This window comes from Zootoca vivipara, chromosome 6 (genome assembly GCF_963506605.1).
Source record: "Zootoca vivipara chromosome 6, rZooViv1.1, whole genome shotgun sequence".
Lineage (NCBI taxonomy): Eukaryota > Metazoa > Chordata > Lepidosauria > Squamata > Lacertidae > Zootoca > Zootoca vivipara.
The window spans coordinates 10433751-10457131 of NC_083281.1; the positions used below are offsets into that span (position 1 = coordinate 10433751).

The following is a 23381-nucleotide window of genomic DNA, read 5'->3' on the forward strand; positions in this document are numbered from 1 at the left end:
ATACTATACTAGCCACTATGGATGTGGAATCTCTGCATACCAACATCCCACACAACGATGGTTTACAAGCCATAAGGAAACCATTTCAGATAAAATCACAGGGGACTTTGCTACCAAACTGCCATTTTGTCCTTACTCACAACCACTTCAAATTTGGTGATGACCTGTTCCTCCAGATCAGTGGCACAGCAATGGGCACCCGCATGGCCCCATGGTATGCCAACATCTTCATGGCAGATTTAGAACAACGTTTCCTAAACTCCTACCCACTCAAACCTCTCTTGTACCTGCGATACATTGACAATGTTTTTATTATCTGGACACCAGACATTCAATGACTTTCACCCCACCATCAACCTAACAATGAACCAATCTATGCAAGAAATACTTTTTTTGGACACTACTATAAAAATACAGAATGGGTGTATAGACACCACCTTATACCGTAAACCAACTATACCATGACAAACTTAGTTGGTCTCTAACGTGCTACTGGAAGGAATTTTTATTTATTTTGTTTTGGAAAAACTATGTTCTAGTCCTCATGGTTTTCCGAACAGGGAAAACGTAGGAATTTGCCTTGTGCCGAGTCAGACCCTTGGATCTATGTAGCTCAGTACTGTCTACACCTTGGGTAGGTAAACTAAGGCCTGGGGGCCAGATCCGGCCCAATCGCCTTCTAAATCCGGCCCGTGTCCAGGAATCAGCGTGTTTTTACATGAGCAGAATGTGTGCTTTTATTTAAAATGCATCTCTGGGTTATTTGCGGGGCATAGGAATTTGTTTATTTCCCCCCAAAAAATATAGTCCGGCCCCCCCACAAGGTCTGAGGGACAGTGGATGGCTCTGGCACTGAAGAAGTTTGCTGACCCCTGGTCTACACTGTCTGGCAGCAGCCAGCTGTCCAAATAGGCCCAGAAACAATGGAGTCTGCTCTGCGAGGGCATAATGGGCACTGCCCCACCAGCCTCCATCTGCCTGCCTTCTGACCTGCAGCCAGTCTGGGGGGTGGCCCTGACTGCCGGCCTCCTCCTCCTGATTCTCAGTTGCCCCTTGTAGAATCCAAGACTTGAAGGTCACCAGGCCCGTCACGAAATTCTGTTTTATGGCAACAAGGCTAGGACAGGCCATGGTGACAGTGATGGTCAGCGAATGAATACCGATTTTAAACTCTGGCTCACATACTTTAGCTGACGGAGTGTTGCTTTTAATGCAGATAAGCACATGTGAAATTCTCAGCTCTGCCTACTTCTTCTGCCCCTTGGTGCTGAAACAGTTATATTTTATTGTTCTTTTTGCTGGTCGGTCTTTGACTGTCATAAAGACTGGTTGATTGATTGCCCCTTGTAGGAGGAGGTCAGCAGGGAAGAGGAGAAAACTATAATTTGTGGGCTCCGTCTCTCGCTGGCCGCAGTGCCACCTGCTGTTGGGCTCTGTGCCTTCTGCCCTACTAGCCGCTGCTGCTCAGAAATTCAGCAGCTGGAAAGGTCCAAAGGGTGGCAATGCGCAGCCAGTCCCACCCCCAGGCGCCAAACCACAGATCCGGACCCACCTGTGAGGATGATGTTTGGGATGTTGCCGTGGCTGGCGTAGCTGAGCTGCTGGGCGTCCTGGAGGCTCCCGTGGCTTCCGGTGAGGCCCATCATAGCCGCCTGGGAGTAATTGAGGGTGGAGCAGGGGCTGTAGAGGCTGTTGGAGCTGATGGCATTCTCGATCATGTTGAACTGCTCAAGCTGGAGGAAGGAATCCTGGAGGTAAGAACTTAATAAAAGAGCCTTGCTGGGCTGGGCTGAAAAGCCGACTGGGTTCATAACCCACCAGTCAGATGGGTGGGGTACAAGTAATACATCATCATCATCCCAAGGGCATACTGCTCTGAACCATGGGCTGGGCTAGATGACCCTTGGGGGCCCTTCCTCCGAGTCTACAATACTATGATTCTACATTCCACTTTGCAACCATGGCTAAAATTGTGATTTAGCATTTTAACGCTGCAAACCGCCCCCTGATCTACGGATGAAGGGCAGCATACAAATTTAACAAATATTTTATCTAGCCGCCTGATGAACCAAACTTCTCTAGGTGGTAAAGAGTCAAAACCACCTGCCAGGGGTTCTTGCGGCTACTCTTGAGTAATGACGCACCACACCTGCTTGTCTTTAAGGTGTTTTTTATTGTGCATCCTATTTACAGTGCAAAGAGTTTGGAAAACATGTCTGCTTAGTCCGAGTCAGAATGGCTTCTTTCTGTTTCGCACCTGACATAACAGCTTGGGAACCCCAAAGCGCCTCCTTTTCGCCCTACGGGGTGCCGTGCGCCTCAATTCAGGCATCGGGGGGGGGGGGGGAAGGGTCGTCCTTCTGACTGCTCTCCCGTCATTTCCTCCCTAGCTGCTTCCTTCTCTACTCAGTGTTGAGGCTCTCTCATGCTGTCCGAGCCTCTTCCCTCCCTTCTCTACTTCCTGATTCCTGTAATCTGATCCGCTACTGGACTTGCTGCTCTGAGAGGAACTCGACCTGATGAGGGGCGGGGGGCTGTTCCCTATAAGCCCTCCCCCTTACACCACCAATCCCATTTGAACCTCCAGTCAAGGGGGGATTGGGAGTCACAGAAAGCACTCTCACCTGATGAGATAAAGCGTTTGCCTGCCTGGCCGTCAACTGCTGGTCGTAACAGGAATCCCCAAAGACGCTCCCGAGGATAGATGTTTGCTGCAAGGAGGAGGAGGAGGAGGAGGAGGAGGAGGAGGAGGAGGAGGAGGAGGAAGAGGTGGATCAGTGCAGAGAAGAGCCCTTTGATGAAATCCAGAGTGGGGGCAGCAGACAGTCTGCCAAGACCGCCCTTGAGGACGCTGAATGATGCCAGCTCCAGGCTGCTTGGTGAAATCCCCCACCCCACCCTACCCTGCTGGCTAACTACCAACCAGCCCCAGAATGATGAATTCAAGAGCAGAGCAGAGCTCTAGAGGAGAAGATGGGACTCGGAGGGGGGGGGGAGAAGATGACGGTAACCTGGTTTCCACCTTAGATGAGGGCTATGCCGCTGCCACCACCATGCCAGAAACACACAAGCCAGAAAGGGGGAGAGAAGGGGACAAAAGTGAACGGGTTGCACATGGTTTGAAGAAGCATGTTGGCTCCAGAGGGTGGGAGAGGCGTAGAAAGGCTTTGATGGATGAGATAGTTTGCAAACTGTCCTGACCAACATGACTGCATGCCAGCAGAGCAATGGAGAGAATAAGGGGCTGTGCTACCCAAAACAGCAGCAACTGAGGTGCCCCCCTCCCCCTTTGGTTAGGGAGTTTGCTTGGAATGACAACAATATTTTTATTCCTACTACCACTGCGCTTATGACTCGTTGTATCCAATGCTCATCAGACACTAATGAGATTTGCTTGGTTGCGGCCCAATAATATTTTTATTTGTACTCCTACTCCTACAGCTGTTATTACTATTTCCATCCAACGCTAGTCATGCACAGATTAGATCAGCTTGGCAAAGCCTGATTGAGAAGCTCCCGAATGCTACAATTCCCCAAATTGCTTCAAAATGAAGAAGGCAAAGCAAAGCAAATCTTTCGAGTTCCTTTTACCCAGCCTTCTAGAGTCCCGGTCTCACAAGGCCTCTTACAAAGTAGGAAAGGCCTAAAGGGGGTTTTTTGGCACAAAAAAAAATCCAGCCAAGTTGATTCTGCAAGCCTCGTCCTGCGCTTAAAAAAACAGCCGAGATAGGCAGCAGCGAGTGAGCCTCCTCCCCCACTATCGACCTAAATTCAGGAATCCCTCTGCTCGCTTGCCCTAACCTTTCTCTGCTGGGCTATTATAATCCGACCACCTCCTCCCCACCAGCCGGTCTATGAGAAACCACTCTCATTTTACAACTGTGCAGCAGTGTGAAGTGATACAGATGCATTTTTTTATTATTAAAAAGTGCTCCCCTTGAGGATCCTTAACTGCACTGTTTTTAATAACTTTGCCAGCAGAGACCCGGGTGCGTGGGGGTGGAGGAGACGTGATTAAATGGGACGGGCTTTTTTTCATCACTTCAGCACTTTGGGATCCAAGACCTGGCCGCTTCCGCTGGCTGAGGAAGCCAAAGGCTCTCTCTGCAGAACCGCAGAGGGAGAGGGGCTTGCTAGCTTTCGTTAGCTGAATGGCTGAGCGCTGCGGCAAGGAAGGCCAGGAATTCCCCTGAATGCCCAGAGGTCCAGCATTTTGTGTGAGGGAGAAAAATGTTTTCTCTGTCCACTTTCTCATTTTGTATAGGCTTCTATCCCATCGCCTGTTGCTTGTCTTTTCTCTAAACTGAAAAAGAAGAAGACAAATGCACACACTGGAACCTTTCCTCATAAGGTTGGCTCACAGCTTTGTTCTTCCTGCATGAACCTGTCCCCTGCAAACTGTGTTCCAAGTCTTCTCGGCCTTCTGAATCGAGGCAGGCAGAGAGAGGGGGACGAGGCCACATGGCCTGGCACCCTCCTTTCTGCAGATGCCCCCTAACCCTGGCAGGAAGGAAATGGCAGCAGCCACCTGTCGCCACCACCTGGTGTTTGGTGGCAGCGAACAAGGGTTCCGTTTTGCTATGATGGCCGACAGCCGCTGGTGCTCTCTCCACCACACCAGCAGCAGGTGGCATTCAGAGGTAGAGTGTGCCTGAGCAGGGAGGCCCCACATAGCTAATGTGGCTAGGTGCCGATGCTCAGTCTACTCCTCCCCTCTGTAAAAACCAAGGGCTGTAGCCAGCATTCAGTCATCCTCAGAGCAGACCTGGGGAAATCAAATGGGCATGACTCACTTCGGTATACCCGATTTCAGTAGGTTGTGCTCAGAGGAAAACTTGCTTGGACACGATCCCGATTTATTTACAAGGCTATCGAATCAAGTGGCCAGATCCGTACATTAAATTTAACGTAGGGATGGGGGAAAGGCGGTGGCCCTCCAAGGCGCTGCTGGACCTCAACTCCCACCTCCCCTTGCTGTTGCCTATACAGTATGGGCAAGGGGATGATGGGAACTGTAGTCCAGGAACTTCTGGAGGGCGAAAGCTTGGCCTTCCCTGATTTAAGTTGCACTGATGGCTTCAAGTTATAAGAAAGGAGGTTCGGACTCAACATCAGGAAGAACTTTCTGACAGTGAGAGTTGTTTGACAGTGGAACAGTCTCCCTTTTTCTCCTTCCTTGGGAGGTTTTTAAGTAGAGGTTGGATGACCCTCTGTCATGGATGCTTTTGGTTGAGATTCCTGCATTGTGCGGGTTGCACTACATGACCCTCAGGGTCCCTTCCAACTCTACAATGGAGGGCGTGAAAGGTTGGCCACCCCTGATTTTCCCACCAAGAAGAAGAAGCACCCAAGACTGCCTGAGGTCTCCCGCTCTGTGCTGCTTTACCCTGCTTTAAAACCCTTTCTAACTGCTGCTGATTGTTTTAACTACTCCCACATTGTGGGATGAGAGCTGGGAACGAGCGGTGCTTTGCTTTCCCTGAATACGAAGGTACTAAAAGGTTTCATGTGCTCCGGCTGCCGTCAGCTGTGTGGGCAATTAACATGACGCCTACGGCAGGTCTTTGCTGTGCGCTGACTTAGCCGACTCGTTCCGGGTGTGTTAGCAGGCCTCCAAACCCACTATTTGCCGTTTGGGTCTGATTATCTTCCAAGGGACCAGTGGGACAACAAAGTCTTTATACACACATGTAAGTCTCACAATTTGATTCTTCTTTTGGTCTTTCAATACAATTTTTAACTAACCCTCTTCTTCCTATGGATTTCTGAAACCCACTTTTGGAACTCGGACTGTGTGTGAGGGATTAAGAGCTCTGAGTTAAGGGCTGGAGATTCTTTCCCCTCTTTTTGTTACTTGGCCTGTTTTAAACCTAGCAAACATGCTTATTTGGTGTGTGGGGGTTTTTTCCGTTGTTTTTTTTTAAGAACCTACGCTCTCCAGCCCAGCCACCACGGGGCAGCTGTGAGTTTTAGCCCAAACCATCTGTATACATGTCTACTCAAAAGTAGGTGTCACAGGTGCGGTAGCGGCTACTCTAGAGTAACGACTCCTCACAGCGTTGCATTTTCATGCTTTTATTAAGTGCACACTATTTACAGTGCAGAGTCATTACTATGTACATGTTGTCAGTCTAGGTCAGAACCTCCGAATGGAGATTTGCGCGTCTTTTTCCAGCAAAGTAGTCTGGGAATACTGAATCTCCGCCCCCGTCGCTTATTGTGCAATTCCGGGACCGGCGGGAGCGGTCTTCTTGCCGCGCTTTCCCTGCTTCCCCCTTCCTTTCCTAAGCGGAGCAGTGGCTCCGCTACTCTGCCTGAGCCATGCCCTCTACTTCCTGATTCCCCGCTGGAGACATCCCCCTCCCCGCTCCCACTGGCGCTGGGAGAAGAGCTTGTGCTTAAGATGGGAGGAGGCTGTCTGTAGCTTCTGTCCCTCACAGTAGGTCTCTGTGTGTTTAATGTAGGACAAAGTGCAGGAAATTCATGGCACTAATAATATTAATAGTTATTATACAACAGGCACCCCCAAACTGCAGCCCTCCAGATGTTTTGGCCTACAACTCCCATGATGCCTAGCTAACAGGACCAGTGGTTGGGGAAGATGGGAATTGTAGTCCAAAACATCTGGAGGGCCGAAGTCTGGGGATGCCTGTTATACAATATTGCTTCCAGTGACCACTGAGAAGCCGAGTAAGATTCGTACTTAGTGCAGAAAACAGTGCTGGACGATACTGAAGAAAACCAGAAGCTGCACCTTCTACTCTGAAGTGTGTTGTTTACAACTTAACAGCAGAAAGTTGCCACCCTTCAACTTATGTCATCTGAAACCCACTTATATAAATCAGTGTGTGCTTTAAGGGGGGGAACCCGCTTGGATTATCAAAACAGTCTGCACATTTAGAAAAACCTATGCAATAGCTGAAGCAGTATGAATCTACCCGCATTGTATAGGTTCAGTGCAAACCCTATTTTTACACCTTATTTAAAAACAGGCAAGCACTCATCTAGACCTAGCTGGAAGTGAGGGGGGTATTGTTTTTGTCTGTTACTATGTTATGTATATTTGCGTTTTTATATCATAAACGGCCCTGGGCTCCTCAGACGAAGGCCTGGTATAGAAATTCAATAAATAAAGATATATATATTTAAAAATTGGACAATGTGAAATTAAGAGGGAGTGGGGAGAGAGAGAAAATAAGACGGACCCATTGAGAAGCATGGAAGCGAAAGGCAGAGAGAGAGAGAGAGAGAGCCACACACACATAGATGCAGTCAGTCCCTTACTTGAGGGGAGCTGCCAGGAGAGAAAGCTTGATTGGAGACAGGAGAGGTGGGAGACTGGTTGGCCGGGGAGCCAGCATTGTTGCGGTACTGCTGGAGTGAACCCTACAGAAGGACATAGAGTTAGAGAAAGAGAGAGAGAATAGGGTAGGGGGGAGGAGAGAAGGCAGATGAAATCACAGGGTTCTTTCATGGAGAGAGAGAGAGAGAGAGAGAGAGAGAGAGAGAGAGAGAGAGAGAGAGAGAGAGAGAGAGATGGGAGGGAAGAAAAGCCCTTGTATGAACACCCAGGGAGTCAGCTAGTACCGGTTAAACAATGCCCCGAGAGATCATGGACAGAAAAAAAGTGGGGGGGGGGTTTACAATCATTTCTGGACTTCCTCCCCAGCTTCCTGGAGAGCAAGGTGCAGCCAGGAACCATACACTGTATTCCAAATGCCTCTGCTCCTTAGAATGACAGGAAAGGCATTGGAGAGACACTGCTGGTTTTTAAACATCCCTTTCCTAGTCAGGCTTCCCCCAAAACTCCTGGAGGGAAAGGACCCACATGGATGTAAGAAGAGCGCTGCCGCTGGGTCAGGCCAAAAGCCCATCTAGCTCAGCCTCCTGTTCTCACAGGGGCCAACCAGAAGCCATTGTGTCGGGTGGGGTGGGGAGAGTTGCCATTTTGTTCAGGTCATGCTTGCTGGTTTCCCATGGGGGCATCTGAGTGGCCACTGTGAGTACAGGAAGCTGGGCTAAGTGGGCCCCCTTTGGCCTGATCCCGCAAGCCGGACCTGAGCACAAGACCACCTTCCCCTCCTGTAGTTTCTCCCAGCCACAGGTATTTCTATGCATTTACATTGGAATAAATAAGCATACATTTATCTATGCAGGGCTTAATTTCAGCGCTGCCACCGCCCCATCTACTGATGAACATAAGAGCAGCCTGCTGGATCAGGCCATTGGCCTATCTAGTTCAGCATCCTGATCCTCAAACAGGGTCTGAGCACCAGGTCTCCCCTCCCATAGTTTCCAGCAATGGGGATTTAGCAGCATGGCTGCCTCCAACTGCGGAGGGAGAACACTGCCAGCATGGCTAGTGGCCATCAGTAAGTCCTCTCCTCCACAGATCCCACTTAAGAGGAGTGGCTGGCACACTGCTTTTGGACCTGGCTCAGCCCACTCCGGAGAATGCAGCCCCTTCTTTCGCTTTCTCACACCTGCATCTAAAATTGGGGAGATCTGTGCTCAGTGAACTCTCCATTCCTGTCTTGCAGCAAGGTGCTTCTCCCCCGCCCACCCGACCCAACTTGTCCAGGGGGTGTAACAACAACAACAACAACAACGTTGCTGGATGTGGATGCATGCACTGAAATCCCAGGGAAAAAAGGACAGGGTGTGTGTGTGCGATTTCGGACTTCCTGGGAACCTCAGTGTCAAACGTTAAACACACAGACCTCACTGGTGCAAAGGGTTGCTTGGAACAGTGTGTGACCCTAAGAAGAACCTGCCAGTTCAGGCCAGTGACCCATCTAGTCCAGCGTCCTGTTCTCACAGTGGCCAAGCAGATGTCCCCAAGCGAAACCTGCAAGCAGGATCCGAGCACAAGAGCAACTCTCTCCTCCTGTGGGTTAGACCCCCCCCAGGCCTGAGGGTTGGGGCTGGGGAGAACCCCATGCCAATTCAGAAGCAGGGTGTCAAGAAGTTGGCATCATTTAGAAAGGCTGCAGAATTTTCTGGTCCCCTGCCTTTAAAGAAGAAAGAAAAGCCACACATACACAAGCTCTGCTTCGTAACACTAAAAAGAGCCAACGCTTCCGCCCCACCACTCCAACGCATGAAGAGGAGTTTGGGAAAGATAGAAAGGGAGCAGAAGGGGAGGGTTGCAAGCTCAAGCCTTAGCCAAGCCGCTCCTGCCTCCTCTAGGGTCAGTGGGGGCTCAGGGGGAACCCTGAGGCTCGAAGCCAGGAACTAAGACCAGCCTTTGCCATTCGCTGGACAGCGACTCCCCAAACCACCCCACCCTCCCAGCTAGCACAACTGTAGGATGCCAGATCAGTGAGAGGGCCTGGTGTTGGCAGAGGCTGAAGTGGGAGGCTCCCCAGGAGAAGCTGTCTTTGATCAAGCCAAAAGCCTGGAGTAGAAGGCATGAGAGTTTCCTGTACAGACTGACAACCCACTCAGGCGGATGTCCTGAGAAGCTAGCATGCCCATTTCCTTTTGCCAAGGCAAGGAAATATACGGGCACTGGCAGCTCTCAGGGGCTCCCCGAAAGTCACCCTGAGCAGAACGACAGAGCGCACGGCCGGACTTGGGAGGCAGGCCTGTCCTCTGCCTTGAAGCGGTTACCTAAAAGTCTGCTTAGGAACGCCCAACGCAGACCCCTTGGAATTGCAGTCCTTTCTCCTAACACGCGCCCTTTTGGAGAAGTCTCTGTAGCGACCCATTTCCCAGAGGCAGGAGCGGTGACTGCCAAAATGGGCTTGGAAGCCATCTGCTTTGTCTACAGAGAAGCAGTTCAAGTTCTAAAGAGGTTAGACACCTGCGAAGGAGATGGCAGACCAACGCTTCTACAAAGGTGGTTGTGCACCAACTTCTCGCTGCCCTATTCCTGCATGACCCAGGAGATCTTGCAAGTCTTCCGCATGCACACCTACCCAAACCTAGACCCACCCCCACACAGGGCTCCCTACCTTGCCCGCCCAGCCCTTCCCCAGTCCAGCTTACCAAACTGATGTCTATCCCCATGGAGGTCTGGGTCTGGCTTCCTGGCGGAGACTGTGGGATTGTGGAAGGGACGGTGACGGAGAGCGGGGGCAGCTGCACCCCTCGCTGCAGGCCGGACGTCTGCATCAGGGAGGCATTGGGTGGGAGAGCGCTGGCGACCTGTGTCTGCTGCTGTTGCTGCTGCTGCTGCGCGCTCGTCTGGGTAAAGAAGGGGTAGGGCGGGAGCTGCTGCTCCAGGGAGAGGGCGTCCATTGCCACAGCCTGGGGAGGGGGACAGGGCAGGAGAGGGCAGTGAGGAATAGCCTCCCCTGGGTCACAGGACAGGCAGGGAGGCCAGGGCGCTCTCCTTCAAATGACCCAATCCGAGAGCAGGGGTCCCTACTAGTGGTCTGTGGAAACAGCCAGCACCTGGCAGAAATAAGTGATGCTCAAACGTATGTGTGCTTGTGTGTTTAAAATGTTCCAAAGTGCCCAGAGGTCTCACTGGGCCACTTAATAAACTTTGAGAGTCTTAATCTCAGGGTCGTGGGCTGGAACCCCACGTTGGGCAAAAGATTCCTGCATTGCAGGGGGTTGGTCTAGATGACTCTCGGGGTTCCTTCCCATTCTACAATTCAACGATTCTAAAGCTAGGATATCAAGAGCTGGGATATGAGACAGCCAGCAGTGGCACATTGGTTGGAATGTTGGACTGGGACCTGGGAGACCAGGGTTCAAGTCCCCACTCAGCCACAAAGTTCGCTGGCACCAGTAACTCAGAACAACATCAGATCTTTTCTGCCACCCCTCTTCAGTGCCAGCGTTTCTGTCAAAACTAGCACTGGATTATGGAAACCCCAGACCCAAGCCTCGTCCGCCTACCCCACAACATGCTCCAAATAAAAGCGTTCCCCATCTCATCCCTTGCGTACCTGAGTGATTGGCGACAGAGGCGAGAGCGTGGGGGAGACCTGCTGGGGCTGGTTTCTCCTGGAGTCTGCGTTCAGCGAAAGGGAGGGTGGCTGTCGGTGCTGCTGGGAAGAGGCCTGCGTCGTCGTCATCCCTGCAGCAAACAGAGGGAAACATCAGCACACGGGCTCCCGCGGGGGGTCTTCCCATCACTCGTTCCCATGCCAAAGGGTAGTTATGGCAAGGCTAACCCTGAAGACGCTTCAAAATACACAATCTGGACTCCCTCGGAAGGCGGTGGACTCTGTCATTGGAGGTTTGGGTGGCCATCCGTCAGGGATTCTTCAGCTGCGATTTCTGCATTGCAGGAAGTTGGGCTGGATGACCCTTGGGAGTCCCTTCCAACTCCTAAAGGTTCTACGATTCTATGGGCTCTGTATAAGGCAGCTTCTTCAGGATTGTCTACAGTGACAGATATTCTAAGACTCTTGGCCACCGTCCACATCAACTGTGGCTGAGTCCAATGACTTCTAGAGGGCAGCAGGTTCCCCCAGGCCTGGTCTGCAATGACCGGCAGCAACTCTACGATCTCTCTCCACCCACATGGACCGAGAACTATTACCATGCTCAGCTGTCCTGGCAACCTAAGAAACTCAACTCCCAAACAAGATGACCCCCTGGGCAGCAGGAGAGGGGCTAAGTCAGGTTACATCTGAGGCTGCAGCTGCTTTTCCTGCTGCATGCTGAATGTGCCAGGTGTAGACAGGGCATCCTACGCATTCTGAGATGATCTCAGGGTTTCCATCCTATGTTATACTCCATTATATCCTAACACCCTGAAACCTGCATGCATTAGTGGCTCTCAGTATGTTTCCAAGCACAATTCAAAGTGTTGGTACTGACCTTTAAAGTCCTAAATGGCCTCGGCCCAGTATACCTGAAGGAGCATCTCCACCCCTATCGTTCTGCCTGGACACTGAGGTCCAGCTTCGAGGCGGTTCCCTCCCTGCGAGGTTACAGGGAACCAAGCAGAGGGTCTTCTCAGTAGTGGTGCCCACCCTGTGGAACGCCCTCCCATCAGATGTCAAGGAAATAAAGAACTATCTCACTTTTAGAAGACATCTGAAAGCAGCCCTGTTTAGGGAAGTTTTTTAATGTTTGAAGTTTTATTCAGTTTTTAGTCCTCTGTTGGGAGCCGCCCAGACTGGCTGGGGAGACCCGGCTGGATGGGCGGGGTATTATTATTATTATTATTATTATTATTATTATTATTATTATTAGTTTTGGAAGGACTAGCCAACTCCTCCAATAGCTGATTGGATGAAGGGCCTTTCCTATCTTGCACTGTATGAAAAAGCTACATTTGCCCAGCATCATCCCAGGGGGTTGGACTAGATGACCCTCTAGGTCCCTTCCAACTCTATGATTCTGTGGGCCTCCGTCTGCTAACTGCCACTCCCCATCGCCTGATACACTTGGCTTCCTGTAAAATGGAATTACTTCACAAAGACAGGGTTTGGTTTTCAGATCTCCCTCCACCCAGAATCACAGACTAGACAAAGGAGGTTTGCAACAGTGAACCGCGAGCTTAGACAGAAAGTGGCATTGCAGCACAGTAAGTGAAGTCACGCTGTCATTCTGGGCAGCTGCAGCCGCAACACCCCTTACCCTGATTGGCTGTGCTGATGCCCATATGCGTCAAGTTGGCCGCAAGGTTCCCGGTGCTGTTGGAACTGCTGAGGGATGGGAATGGGGATTCTTCTGGGTCCAGCGGCGTTGGGAGAGGAGAGGGGAAGTGGATGTTCGTCAGGTCCGGCAGGGAGCCACCCGTGTTGTGAGTGGCGGGGATAAGTGTGGTAGTGTTTTCCTGGTCAGCTGACGGAAAGATGCTGTGCTCAAGAAGAAACCAGAAGGGGAGGGGGACAGAAAACTGAACCTTTTGACAGACAAAAATACCCCAAGACCACATAGTTATCTCAGTTCAAGCACCGTGCCACACGACAGTTAGGCTTTCCCATGGTGTCTCAACTAAGCCTTGCCTCCCATTGTTCTTGGGACTCCCCAATGAGTTGCAACTACAGTGATATTTCTGGATATGTATACCTCCGGTTGCGTATCCTTCAGGATGCAAATGTGGGAAACCCAGAAGTATTTTTTCGGGTTTCGCTGCGTGCGCATGCGCAGAAGCACTCTACCACACTGCGCGCATGCGCAGAAGCGGTGCCCCCAGTTGCGGAAACCTCAGGATCCGACCGGAGCTCCGGAATGGATCCCATCCACAACCGGAGGTACCACTGTACCTGTTTCCAAGAGTTGCAAAAGCAATGACACTGAACTTTCTTTGTTGTCAGTTACACAGGAGACACAATAACCATCTTCCAAAATCTAAATGGGCTGTCACATGGAAGACGGAGCAAGCTTGTTTTCTCTTGCTCCGGAGGGTAGGGACCCAACCCATGGCTTCAAGTTGCGAGAAAGAGGAGATTCCGATTAAACATTAGAAAGAGCTTTCTGATGGACAGTGGGACAGACTCTCTTGGAAGGTGGCAGACTCTCCTTCCTTGGAGGTTTTTAAGCAGAGGCTGGATGGTCATCCATCTGGGATGCTTTAGCTGAGATTCCTGCCTTGCAGGGGGTTACGCTAGAATGCTAGATGACCCTTGGGGTCCCTTCCAACTCCATGATTTGATATGATTCTTCCCAGCACACCCACAGGAAGGGACAGCAGACCACGGGGAAGGATCCAACTAAGTTATACTCACAGCAGACCTCTCTGAATTTAATTCAGCTTAGGATGTTCACCAATTACAGTGGGTCTGCTCAGAGTATGACCAACGGGGGATATAACCCTTTGTTTCTACAAAAAGCCAGCCCAAGTGTCCTACCAATGCAGAAACCAAACAACCCCAACTCTTTCACGTACTTGATTCCTGGAACCTCACAGGATTTAGGCCTTGAGGATCCGGTCTGAAGGGGAGAGAGAGAGAGAGAGAGAAACAGAGTCATTCCTTTTCTGCATCATTTATATAGGCTGCAGAATCTAATCATGAGCTGTCTGGAAGCCTTGTTTTCAAAAGAGAGCTCTGGCTTATAAGTCAAAAGGTATCACCACCCTGAACACTCTTAATTAAGCCTTAGAAGCAAACCCGACTTTCCCCAGGGGTTGGAACAAGTTTATGCAGCTGTGCAGCATGTCACACTGGGGCAGAATCAGCGCCTTTACCTTCTTAGCTTCCCACCCTTGCTTCGAGAGGTTCTTCTCTGTATCCGCTGTGTCTTCCTCCATGCCTGGGACGGCCAATAGTAAGACTACAAGAAATTAATTGAAAGGTGGGGGGGGGATCTCATTATGGATCAGCAAAAGATGCCCTGAAAAAGAGACTCCGTTGGACTCAAGCGGGTAAAACTAAACTGCATTTTAAAAATGAACATGAAAGTCTATGCATATTTGTTGCTTTCCCTTGTTCTTCCTTTTTCCTAAAGAAAGGTCATTTATGGGTACTGACCTGACTTTCGATATGTCTATTTTTAGGACCAACCTTATTTCTATGGTTGCAATTTGCATTGTGTAATTTACAGCTTTTATTGTTTTATTGTTTTTGTTTCAGTCTATTCACTAAAAGCCCTTTCTGCCTCCCTCCCATGTTCAAAGACAAAACAGATATATATATATATATACTTCACCTCTTTTTTGCTGCATGTCCTGTGACCCAGCTAAGAAAGGCTCCGCCTGAGTGGGAGTCATCGTACTCTGGTGCAGGGCAGAATCTGAATTGGTCCTAGTTGAGAAAGGGCAGACAAAAACTATCAGAGCTGGAAAGTGGCCAACCTCCCACCCGGTTTTGAAAAGGAGTGGGGGAAATCACTAGCAAAGTAGCTTGACGTCTGTCTGGATTTTGGCTTAATGTTAGGGGAAATTTCCTAATGAAAGGAGTTGTTCGACAACAGGACAGAGGCTGCCTTGTGGGCTCTCTGTGGTTGGAGATATATAAGGAGCAGCTGGGCAGAAATTTGATGAAGGGAGCTCAGAGCAGGATCTTGCCAACGCCAGCATCCCTAACTGGCATTTTTTCTGAACACCAGTTGCTGGAAACCACCAGAGTGTGTGAACCTGTGCTCAGGTCCTGCTTGTGGGTTTCCCATTGGGGCCTCTGGTTGGCCCCTGTGAGAAGAGGATGCTGGACTCAATGGGCCAGTGGCCTGATCCAGCAGGCTCCCTGTTTGCAGTTCTCTCTCCCTGCCTGCCCACCCCTGTCCCGACAAAGAATTGCAGTTTTTAAAGCAGGACTGTGATAGACAGGAGGAGCATTAAAGGGACATTTTGCAAACGGAATACCCCGAGTTCAAAAATCAGCGCTTACGTACCTCCTCCAGCTTGTGTCTGAAGGAGGCGATAGATAGACGGTACCATACGGACAGCTGTCCACGTGAGTCGGGCAGTCAAGGAAGAAGGGAAGGTATCCAGAGCTTCTTGGGAAAGTTTCAGCAATAAAAGTTTTAAGTGTTCGACGGAAAGGAACAAAACCCAGAAACAGGCCTTATTGGGCATCATATATTTACACACAGACACCTCGTGGTGTTTGATCAGCACAGGGCTAGAGGAAATGCCTACTTCACCAAGCTCGCAGTTTTGCAAAGAAACCCACTGCACTTAATGGGGAAGAGCTACAAAACAGTGTTCGGACGGTGTTTGCTTTCTGTTCTCTCTCCCTCTCTCAATGCCTTGCTTCTTCTTTCCTTTCACCTGACATTTCCCTTCACCTCTGGCTAAAGCTGATCTCAAAGCACTGCTTCATCCTTCTCTTACGAATGGCTTCATGGCCTTTCAGATGAAAATTAACTAGGGCCACGCCACATCCCACCTCAGAATGAAAGGGGGGCTTCTAGCGGGGCCCTAAATGTGGGAGAAATGGGAAGCAGGGCACGTTAAGTTGCCTCTGCCGAAAGACCAGCTTCATCAATTGCCTCCTGCCCCCGGGCTGCTTCTAGGCCAGATAGCCATTCTCAGAACTACTTTTTAAAGTACTGAGGCCTGAGCTTGCTTTCCCCCCTCTTCCTTCCTGGTCTCTCTTTCCTTGTGCGCAGTGTATTTTTAATGTGTTACCAATTCAGGTTTTTGTGTGTTCCCAGCACCTACTGATAAGCTGCACCTTCCTAAACATCTCCCAAGCACATGCATCCCCTCCTATGCTCTAGTGCCACAATGCTGAGCTAAAGGATATCTGCCTGCCGTGCTTATCCACGGATAGCGGGCGCCGGTGGGGCGAGCCAAGGCGGTTCCGGTCGCGATACACCCTGTCCACCAGGCCATGGTGCCGGGTCGTCCTGCTGGTGTCCAATCCTGATGACTGAAACGGAGTCTAAAGAGAAAGGCAAATGGGCATTAAAAGGACGGAGAAAACAATCCTGTGATAACATTGTAGGGGATTTGACCAGATGACCTCAGGGGGTCTCTTCCAATTCTACCAGTGTGGCAACTTGCCTTCATGCATATGGTTAGCGAAGTTTAACCTGGCTTCATAGGAATAATGGTGCACTTGCAGTCCATCAGTTTCAAGGATACTACAAACGCTTTCAAATCTTTTATATAGTCTTTCAAAATTGAGAAACAGGCTTGGCCTCTCTCCTGTATAATAGCTAATAATTTCCGACAGACCAAGCAAGAATATTTGTGGGGTATTATTCATAGAATCAAAGAGTTGGAAGATATCACCAAGGGTCATGTAGTCCAACCCCCTGCAATACAGGAATCTCAGCTAAAGCATCAGGACAGGTGGCCATTCAAAACTGAATTACTCATATTACTAGTAATATTTGCATATTGCACGCACGCACGCACGCACGCACACACACACACACACACACACACACACAAAACAGAAAACAAAACAAAACACCTTTGCAGTCTGATATCTATTTATGGAACCTGAATATAGGTGTCTGAACCAATTAGGGAGGTTTATAACATTGGAGGGTTTTTTTGTTTTGATATTTTGTTGGAAGCTACCTAGAGCGGCTGGGGCAACCCAGTCAGGTGGGTGGCTTATAAATAATAACTATACAGTATTATATTATATTATTGTTGTTGGTATATAAATAATAACTTTATTATATTATGTTGTTGCTGCTGTTGTTGTTGTTGTTGTTGTTGTTGTACACGATGCCCTGGGTTCCTTTGGAGGAAGGTGCAGGATTCATATATATATACGAAAGACAAAATAATGTATACAGCTCCTTTTAATGTAGCGTTTGGATACTGCTTTTTAGATGGAGGGGGGGAAAGAAATTAAGAGAAATATCTGCTATCGGGCAGAAAGGGCAACCCTCACCTGGAAAGGCAGGTCCATAGCACTGCTCCCAATCTGATTGACATTTGGCAGGGATCCTCCATAGTACTGGCCACGGGTCTGCAAATACTGGTTTTTCTGTAGCTGTAGCTGGAAAACAGAGAAAGAGGAAGATTAATTAAGCTGTGCAGGTTCCAGATGGAGAAGGAACAATCCTGGGCTGGCCAGGAGATATGGAACCCAAGCACCTGGCAAGGTTTGTACCCAACTAACCTCACGACTGGATTTCTGCAATAGATTTGCCTTTGGGGTTAGTTCAGAGGATTCAACTGGTGCAGAACGCAGGGGCTAGGTTGCTTGTAATGCCCTGCTGGCACTGACTGCCAATCCACTACTGGGCCAGGTTCAATGTGTTGATACTCAAGACCCTACATAACTGAAAGACCAGATTGCTTGAGAGACCGTCTTGTCTCTTACACAAGCAGTAGATCACTGAGGACTGCTGGAAAGCTTCTCCTGTGTGCTCCAAAGGTCTGAGAAGCCTGCTCCATAGTAACTTGCAGCAGGGCTTTTAGTGCTGCTGCTCCTGCCCTGTGGAATAGCATGCCCGTTGAGATACAGCAGGTGCCCATTGGCTGTACTTTCTGGAAGTGACTGCATTTCTTTGCCTTGGAATCTTGTAAACATCTTATTGCAATCAAGTGGCATATAAACTATGTTAAATGACTGAGTAGCAGATTTACATATTTATTTTTAAAAAAGCAAGGCCAATTTGAAGAACACATGCCCGTGGGTATCTGCTCGCCATGAGGGCTGGTGCAGATGCAAGAGCCACATTTCCGAGGCAGCTTGACTCTGAATGCCCATTTAAAGAGAGAAGGTGGAGTCCTTTCTTCTGGTCCCTGAGTTTGTGTGGAGGCATCCAATTGGGCAGAGCAGGGAAAAGAGGGTGCTGGTCTAGACATCCACCTCTGGCCTGACCCAGTGCGGCTCTGGCATGAACAGGAAGGACGGGAGCAAGGAGGAATTTTCAGTGTGTCCCCGTGGTTCCTCAACTTTTGGGGGGTCCTACCCCCTCAGCTCCACAAACTCATCTCCAGTGACCCCCTACCCTACACAAAGCATAATTAAGAATAGCAGTTTGCACAACACACTAAGGAAGATAAGAATACAATAAAATTCAAAACCGTAACAATCAATTGCACATGTATTCAATATCCAATCAAAACTATTTCATTTTATTAATTCAACAAAACTGATGAACTTGATCCAGCTTTTCAAAGTATGATAGGCATTTACACCCCACAGAGCCCCCTGCCTCTTAGGGTCCCCCTAGATAACCCCACTTGCCCCCCAGGGGACGAACCACCCATTTTGGGAAACACTAGCCAATGCTGAAAGAAGCATCACCATTCCTTACAACCAAATCCTGACGCCAAGTTCCTGACTAGCTGGACAAAAAAAGGAAGGGGAGGGGATATTATACATTATTAAGATTTATACCACGACCCATTTTAAACACATAATGAGGGCAGCTTCCAATAAGGTATTTTTCAACACACCAGTACGCAAATATAAGCTCGTGATAACACAGGTCAGTCTTTCCTGGTGCCTTGCAGAAGTCTTGGATTACAGTTCCCAACAGCCCTGGGGACACATGGCCATGCTGGCTGATGGGAGCTGTAGTCCAAAACAGATTTCACATACTAACCACCCAATGAATATCAGACAACCAGTGAACACAGAATGGTTACCATATTAGCTTTGTGGCCCCCACAGATGCAAAGAGGAGTTTTGAGATTGTCTTGGGATTTAATCCACAAATTAAACCACACAAACACCATTCCTAAAGTCTCAAAAGGTTTAGGAAGCATTTTGCTTCCCCTCCTTAAAATAGGGCCAGTTGGTAACATTATCATTATGATGATAAATTGTAAGCTGCCTTTAGGGTAAAGGGCAGGCAAATAATAATAATAATAATAATAATAATAATAATAATAATAATAATAATAATAGAAAGAAAGAAAGAAAGAAAGAAAGAGTTGTAAGCTGCCTCCTTTACAGTAAAGGGCAGGATGTAGTAATAAATAATAATAATAATAATAATAATAATAATAATAATAATAATAATAATAATAATATCCAGCCCTGCTTGAAGATGCCAGGGACTGAACTGGGACCATTTGCATGCAAAGCTTGTGCTCTGCAACTGAGCGACGGCCCTTCCATATGGAACATGCTGAAATCAGCAGACCATTTTTACGCAGGAGCTGTAAGCAAGCCATTTAAGCAGACATAACCAGGAGCTCTATTAAAACAAACACGCACAGACCAGCAGCCCCCTGCCAATTACACCCAGAGCCTAGAAACGTCCTAAGAGCTTTTACATTATTAATGCAGCTTAGTTGAAAAAGAAAAAAGAAATGAAATGTAATCAATACAGGCCGCTGGAAGTCAGGTCGGAATGGACCAGGAGCCAGAAACATTTTATCAATCAGCAGATGCGCTGCTCTTGCCAGGCCGGGCCCTGGACCTAATGAGGCAGCCGTGGCACACCTTCCCATCCCAGAACAAACATAAGACTCCCGCTGCCCCATCGATCTGCACAGCCCATTGCTGAGGGCTAGGTGGCGCAGAGAACCCTGTAGGCGGATGAGAACAGCAGCCCGTTGCTGGCTCAGGCCGGCCTGTTCCAGCAATCTGCTTCTAAGAGCCAAAGAAAAGAAGGCATTCTCTTTTTGCTGGGGCCCAACACCTGTAACTCCCCAAGGTAAACTGCCTTGGGAGGAGGAGGTTCTGCTTATGGGTGGTTTTGCTGCAACACTTAGGGAGTGGCAGAGCACATTCACGACCTGCCTCTCTTATTACGGTATTGCTGTTGTTGTTATTTATTGCATTTAAATATCACTTATTTTATCCAAGGAGATCTAGGTGGCGTGCATGGTCCTCCCCCGCCTCACTGACCCACGCGGCAACCCTGTGAGGTAGGTTAGGCTGAGAGAAGCCTTTAGGATCATTACCCAGAGAGCTGCATGGCCAAGTGGAGATTTGAACCCTCATTTCCCAGGTCCTAGTCTGGCACTGTAAACCCTACCTCAGTGCTGGCTCTCTTCTGTGATAGGAGTGCAGACAGTGCCCCTCCAGGCATGGAGTGTACACAGGTCTGCTTGGCTCCGGCAAAAAATGGATGCATCTCAGGCCTTCAGGCTATGCCCTGGGGCTTCGGCGTAGAGAAGGTCCCAGGCCCTCCTATCGCAGAAAGAGATGATAGCAGGGGAGGGCCACATTCTCTCAAAGGGAAGCCTCTAAGGGCTGTATTGCAGTGACAGGCAGGAAGGGAATAAAAAAAATTCCTTCAGTAGCACCTTAAAGACCAACTAAGTTTTTATTTTGGTATGAGCTTTCGTGTGCATGCACACTTCTTCAGATACAGGAAGGGCTGAGGAAAAGGAGACAGAACAATGCATGAGACTCTTATCTGTGCATCTGAGGCTGCACTCCAAGCATGCAAAAGACCAAAGTGTCTATGCATCCCTTCAATCCAGGCAACCAAGAGGCATCATCAGAGACCAGGGACACAGTCTAATCAGGCAAAAGCCCTCAAGGAGAACAGAGAAGAGGGACGGTGACAATCCCAAGGGCCATACAGAGAGTATCGGAGTAGCACATTTGGCCCCCAGGGCCTAAGATTTCCCACTCCTGCCAGTCAGTCGAACAATTTAGGTTAGACAATATGCCGAATATTGATGTGTGTTTTAATCCATTTTAGCTTATTGCCCTGTTTAATTTTTTCCAATGCTTTAAATTGTTGCTTCTGATTGTTTTTATCAACATATTCTTTTTGTAAACCGCTTTGAGGCATTTTGCTTGCTTACTTTTTTTGTTTCACAATCAAGTGACGCATACATTTTATGGTAGAGTTGGAAGGGATGCCAAGGGCCATCTAGTCCAACCCCTTGCAATGCAGGAACCTCAACTCAAGCATCCATGACAAATGAAATAAAATAAATGAATTTAGCTAAACGCCTACTCCTGAGATGAAAGGAGTGACCAAAATAAAGCGTCAACGCACGCACACACACACACACACACACACACGAGAGATGCCCACTGCCGAGCGGGATAAAAATAGCTTTTTCTGTTCCTGGTGTTTTTTTAATTATTTTTAGCTGCAGCCATGAATATGCAGTTATGTAACCGGGCACAGTTCCTGATAAATCAGAAAGCAAACAGGAGGGAATGTTTACATTCTTCGCGGAAAAGCATAGTGGCTGGATGGCAGAAAGGCAGCACGCGCAGGCAGGTAGTGGCGGGGGGCGGGGGAGAAGGAGAGAGAGAGAGGGAGGGAGGGAGGGATGCGCCCATCGCCAGTCTGGTGCTGATTGGCAGCCAGCGGGTGTAAGATAAATAAAGCTGCCAGGAAAGCACTCCATTGAGGAGTAGGAAGATGCTGGCCTTGTCAAGTGACCAAAGAGAGCTAAGGTGGGAAAGGACCTTTTAGAGGAGGGGTAATAAGAGGTGGTGCCCTTTCCTTTCCACCAACAAACTCCCCGAAATGTCCCCCCCTCCCACCCTGACATCTGCTGGCTTGCTTGTTTTTCCCCTAGGAAAGGGCCCTTGCCTAACGTTAAAGCAGTGTTGGCAGCCCTGGTGGGCAGCAGCTCAGGCTGAGAGGTCTCACTGGGAGGAGCTGGGGACCTTCTGCATGCAGATGCTATGCAGTGGGGTTCCGGAGAGCGTCTGCCAAAGGGGATTCTTGCATTACTTAAGAAAGGAGGAAGGCTGGCTCTGATACGTGCAGGCCTGCTCCGTGAATGCGTCCATTTCCAGGAAATGAGCCTGTTCAGGAAACTCTCTGCTCTAATCTCTGAAGGCTGAATGAGAAGCAGCCCAAAGCAGTGTTAGAAACTCCAATATATAAGCTAGGTGCCAAATGGCTCCTTAAATCAAGGTTGCAGTCGTCAAAACGTAATGCCTAGTTGCTATTTTGGGGCCAGGCGGCTCTAAAGTCTTATTTTTCAAATGACTGTGATTATTAGTTAAACACTGGCTAGTTCAGATGACAACCTTGAGCCAGGTTAAGAACTTTTGAGAACTGAAAGAAGAAAAATCAACTTTATTCAGGGACAGTCCACGTATCTATTGGCCTATTCCTACCTATTTTTCTTCATGGTGACATGGACCATTCAGAATGTGAGAATATTCTTCACAACTCTAAGCAGGGCAGGGCAGGGCAGGGCAGTGAGGGAAGTGAAGACAACCAATAACCACTCACTATAACATTGTTCACTGCTTCTGCTCAGACTGCATGGGAAAAACATGTTGGTTCCAGAAATTCATTCAGATTGTACAGATAAAATATAACTGATAGAATTCTACAGGAGTGGGCATTAGTGTGTGAAAATAGTCAAGATTCAAGGATCCCCAGATGGTGGGGATTTCAGGCTTCACTTGGTTGCATGTGGCAAGTTGCCGAAAGCCAGGTGCAAAATGTGCCTGGCTGATTTTGAACACTGGCCCAAAGACTGTGCGAAGGAACAAGTAAAGGAACTTTTTCACATCTTAGACCACTCGTCAGCCTGTTCTCTCAACCTGCAGTTCCAAGGCTGTGAGCACCAATCACCAAGGTACCATGCAAAGAAAACTCACGACTATGTCCTTCTAATTATACTGCACCACTGGGAGGCTATCTTGGCTGGAAACTGGGCATAAATCCGATAAATGTAGGCAATCATCCATACAGCTTTGAGAACTTGAGGTCATTCCATTTCCAGTCAGAGACTCAAATTTAGATGTCTGACTCTGCTAACCACACCTCGTTTCTGGAGAGTAACATGCAGGGTGGGTGGATAAATCCATTCACCATGTTCGCTTAATCTGTTCCCTCACTGATCAAGGAAAAGCAAGCAGCCAGGCACCATAAAACAGGAACTCTTTATACGCTCTCGAGTGCTTAAACTGCTATGCTCCGTTTAGTGAAGCGTACATTAAGAGTCTCAAATAAGAAACGCACAGCTCAATTAAGGCAGCCTGTTTAATTCAGTGGGTTTGCCCAAGAAGAACAGCTTGTTCTCAGCCCCACGGAGCTATGGTCCTGCGGCTGAAAAAACACAGCTGGTCCAAGTTCAAGCAAAAGGCAATGAAATTGGTTTCTGGACTAATACGGATCAGAACCCCAGGACCTCAAGGACCACCTCTCCCCATAGGAACTGATCC

At 48.9% G+C, this 23381-nt stretch overlaps 1 protein-coding gene across 5 annotated transcripts in view; it reads right to left on the reverse strand.

Annotated features, from left to right (window-relative positions):
- The window catches only part of CRTC1 (CREB regulated transcription coactivator 1), a 53398-nt gene that overhangs the window by 9175 nt on the left and 20842 nt on the right, over nucleotides 1-23381 (reverse strand). Inside the window, exons 2-13 of one of the 5 annotated variants that reach the window (XM_035116960.2) lie at nucleotides 17208-17315; nucleotides 16101-16238; nucleotides 15244-15305; nucleotides 14563-14657; nucleotides 14102-14187; nucleotides 13802-13845; nucleotides 12547-12767; nucleotides 10902-11032; nucleotides 9991-10251; nucleotides 7285-7386; nucleotides 2625-2711; nucleotides 1553-1733 (exon numbers count right to left, since the gene is read on the reverse strand). In XM_035116960.2, coding sequence (XP_034972851.2) covers nucleotides 1553-1733; nucleotides 2625-2711; nucleotides 7285-7386; nucleotides 9991-10251; nucleotides 10902-11032; nucleotides 12547-12767; nucleotides 13802-13845; nucleotides 14102-14187; nucleotides 14563-14657; nucleotides 15244-15305; nucleotides 16101-16238; nucleotides 17208-17315 — 1516 coding nt within the window. Of the gene's footprint in view, nucleotides 1-1552; nucleotides 1749-2624; nucleotides 2712-7284; nucleotides 7387-9990; nucleotides 10252-10901; nucleotides 11033-12546; nucleotides 12768-13801; nucleotides 13846-14101; nucleotides 14188-14562; nucleotides 14658-15243; nucleotides 15306-16100; nucleotides 16239-17207; nucleotides 17316-23381 lie in introns of all 5 variants that reach the window. The other 4 variants (XM_060275396.1, XM_035116961.2, XM_060275397.1 and 1 more) reach the window with 4 other exon arrangements.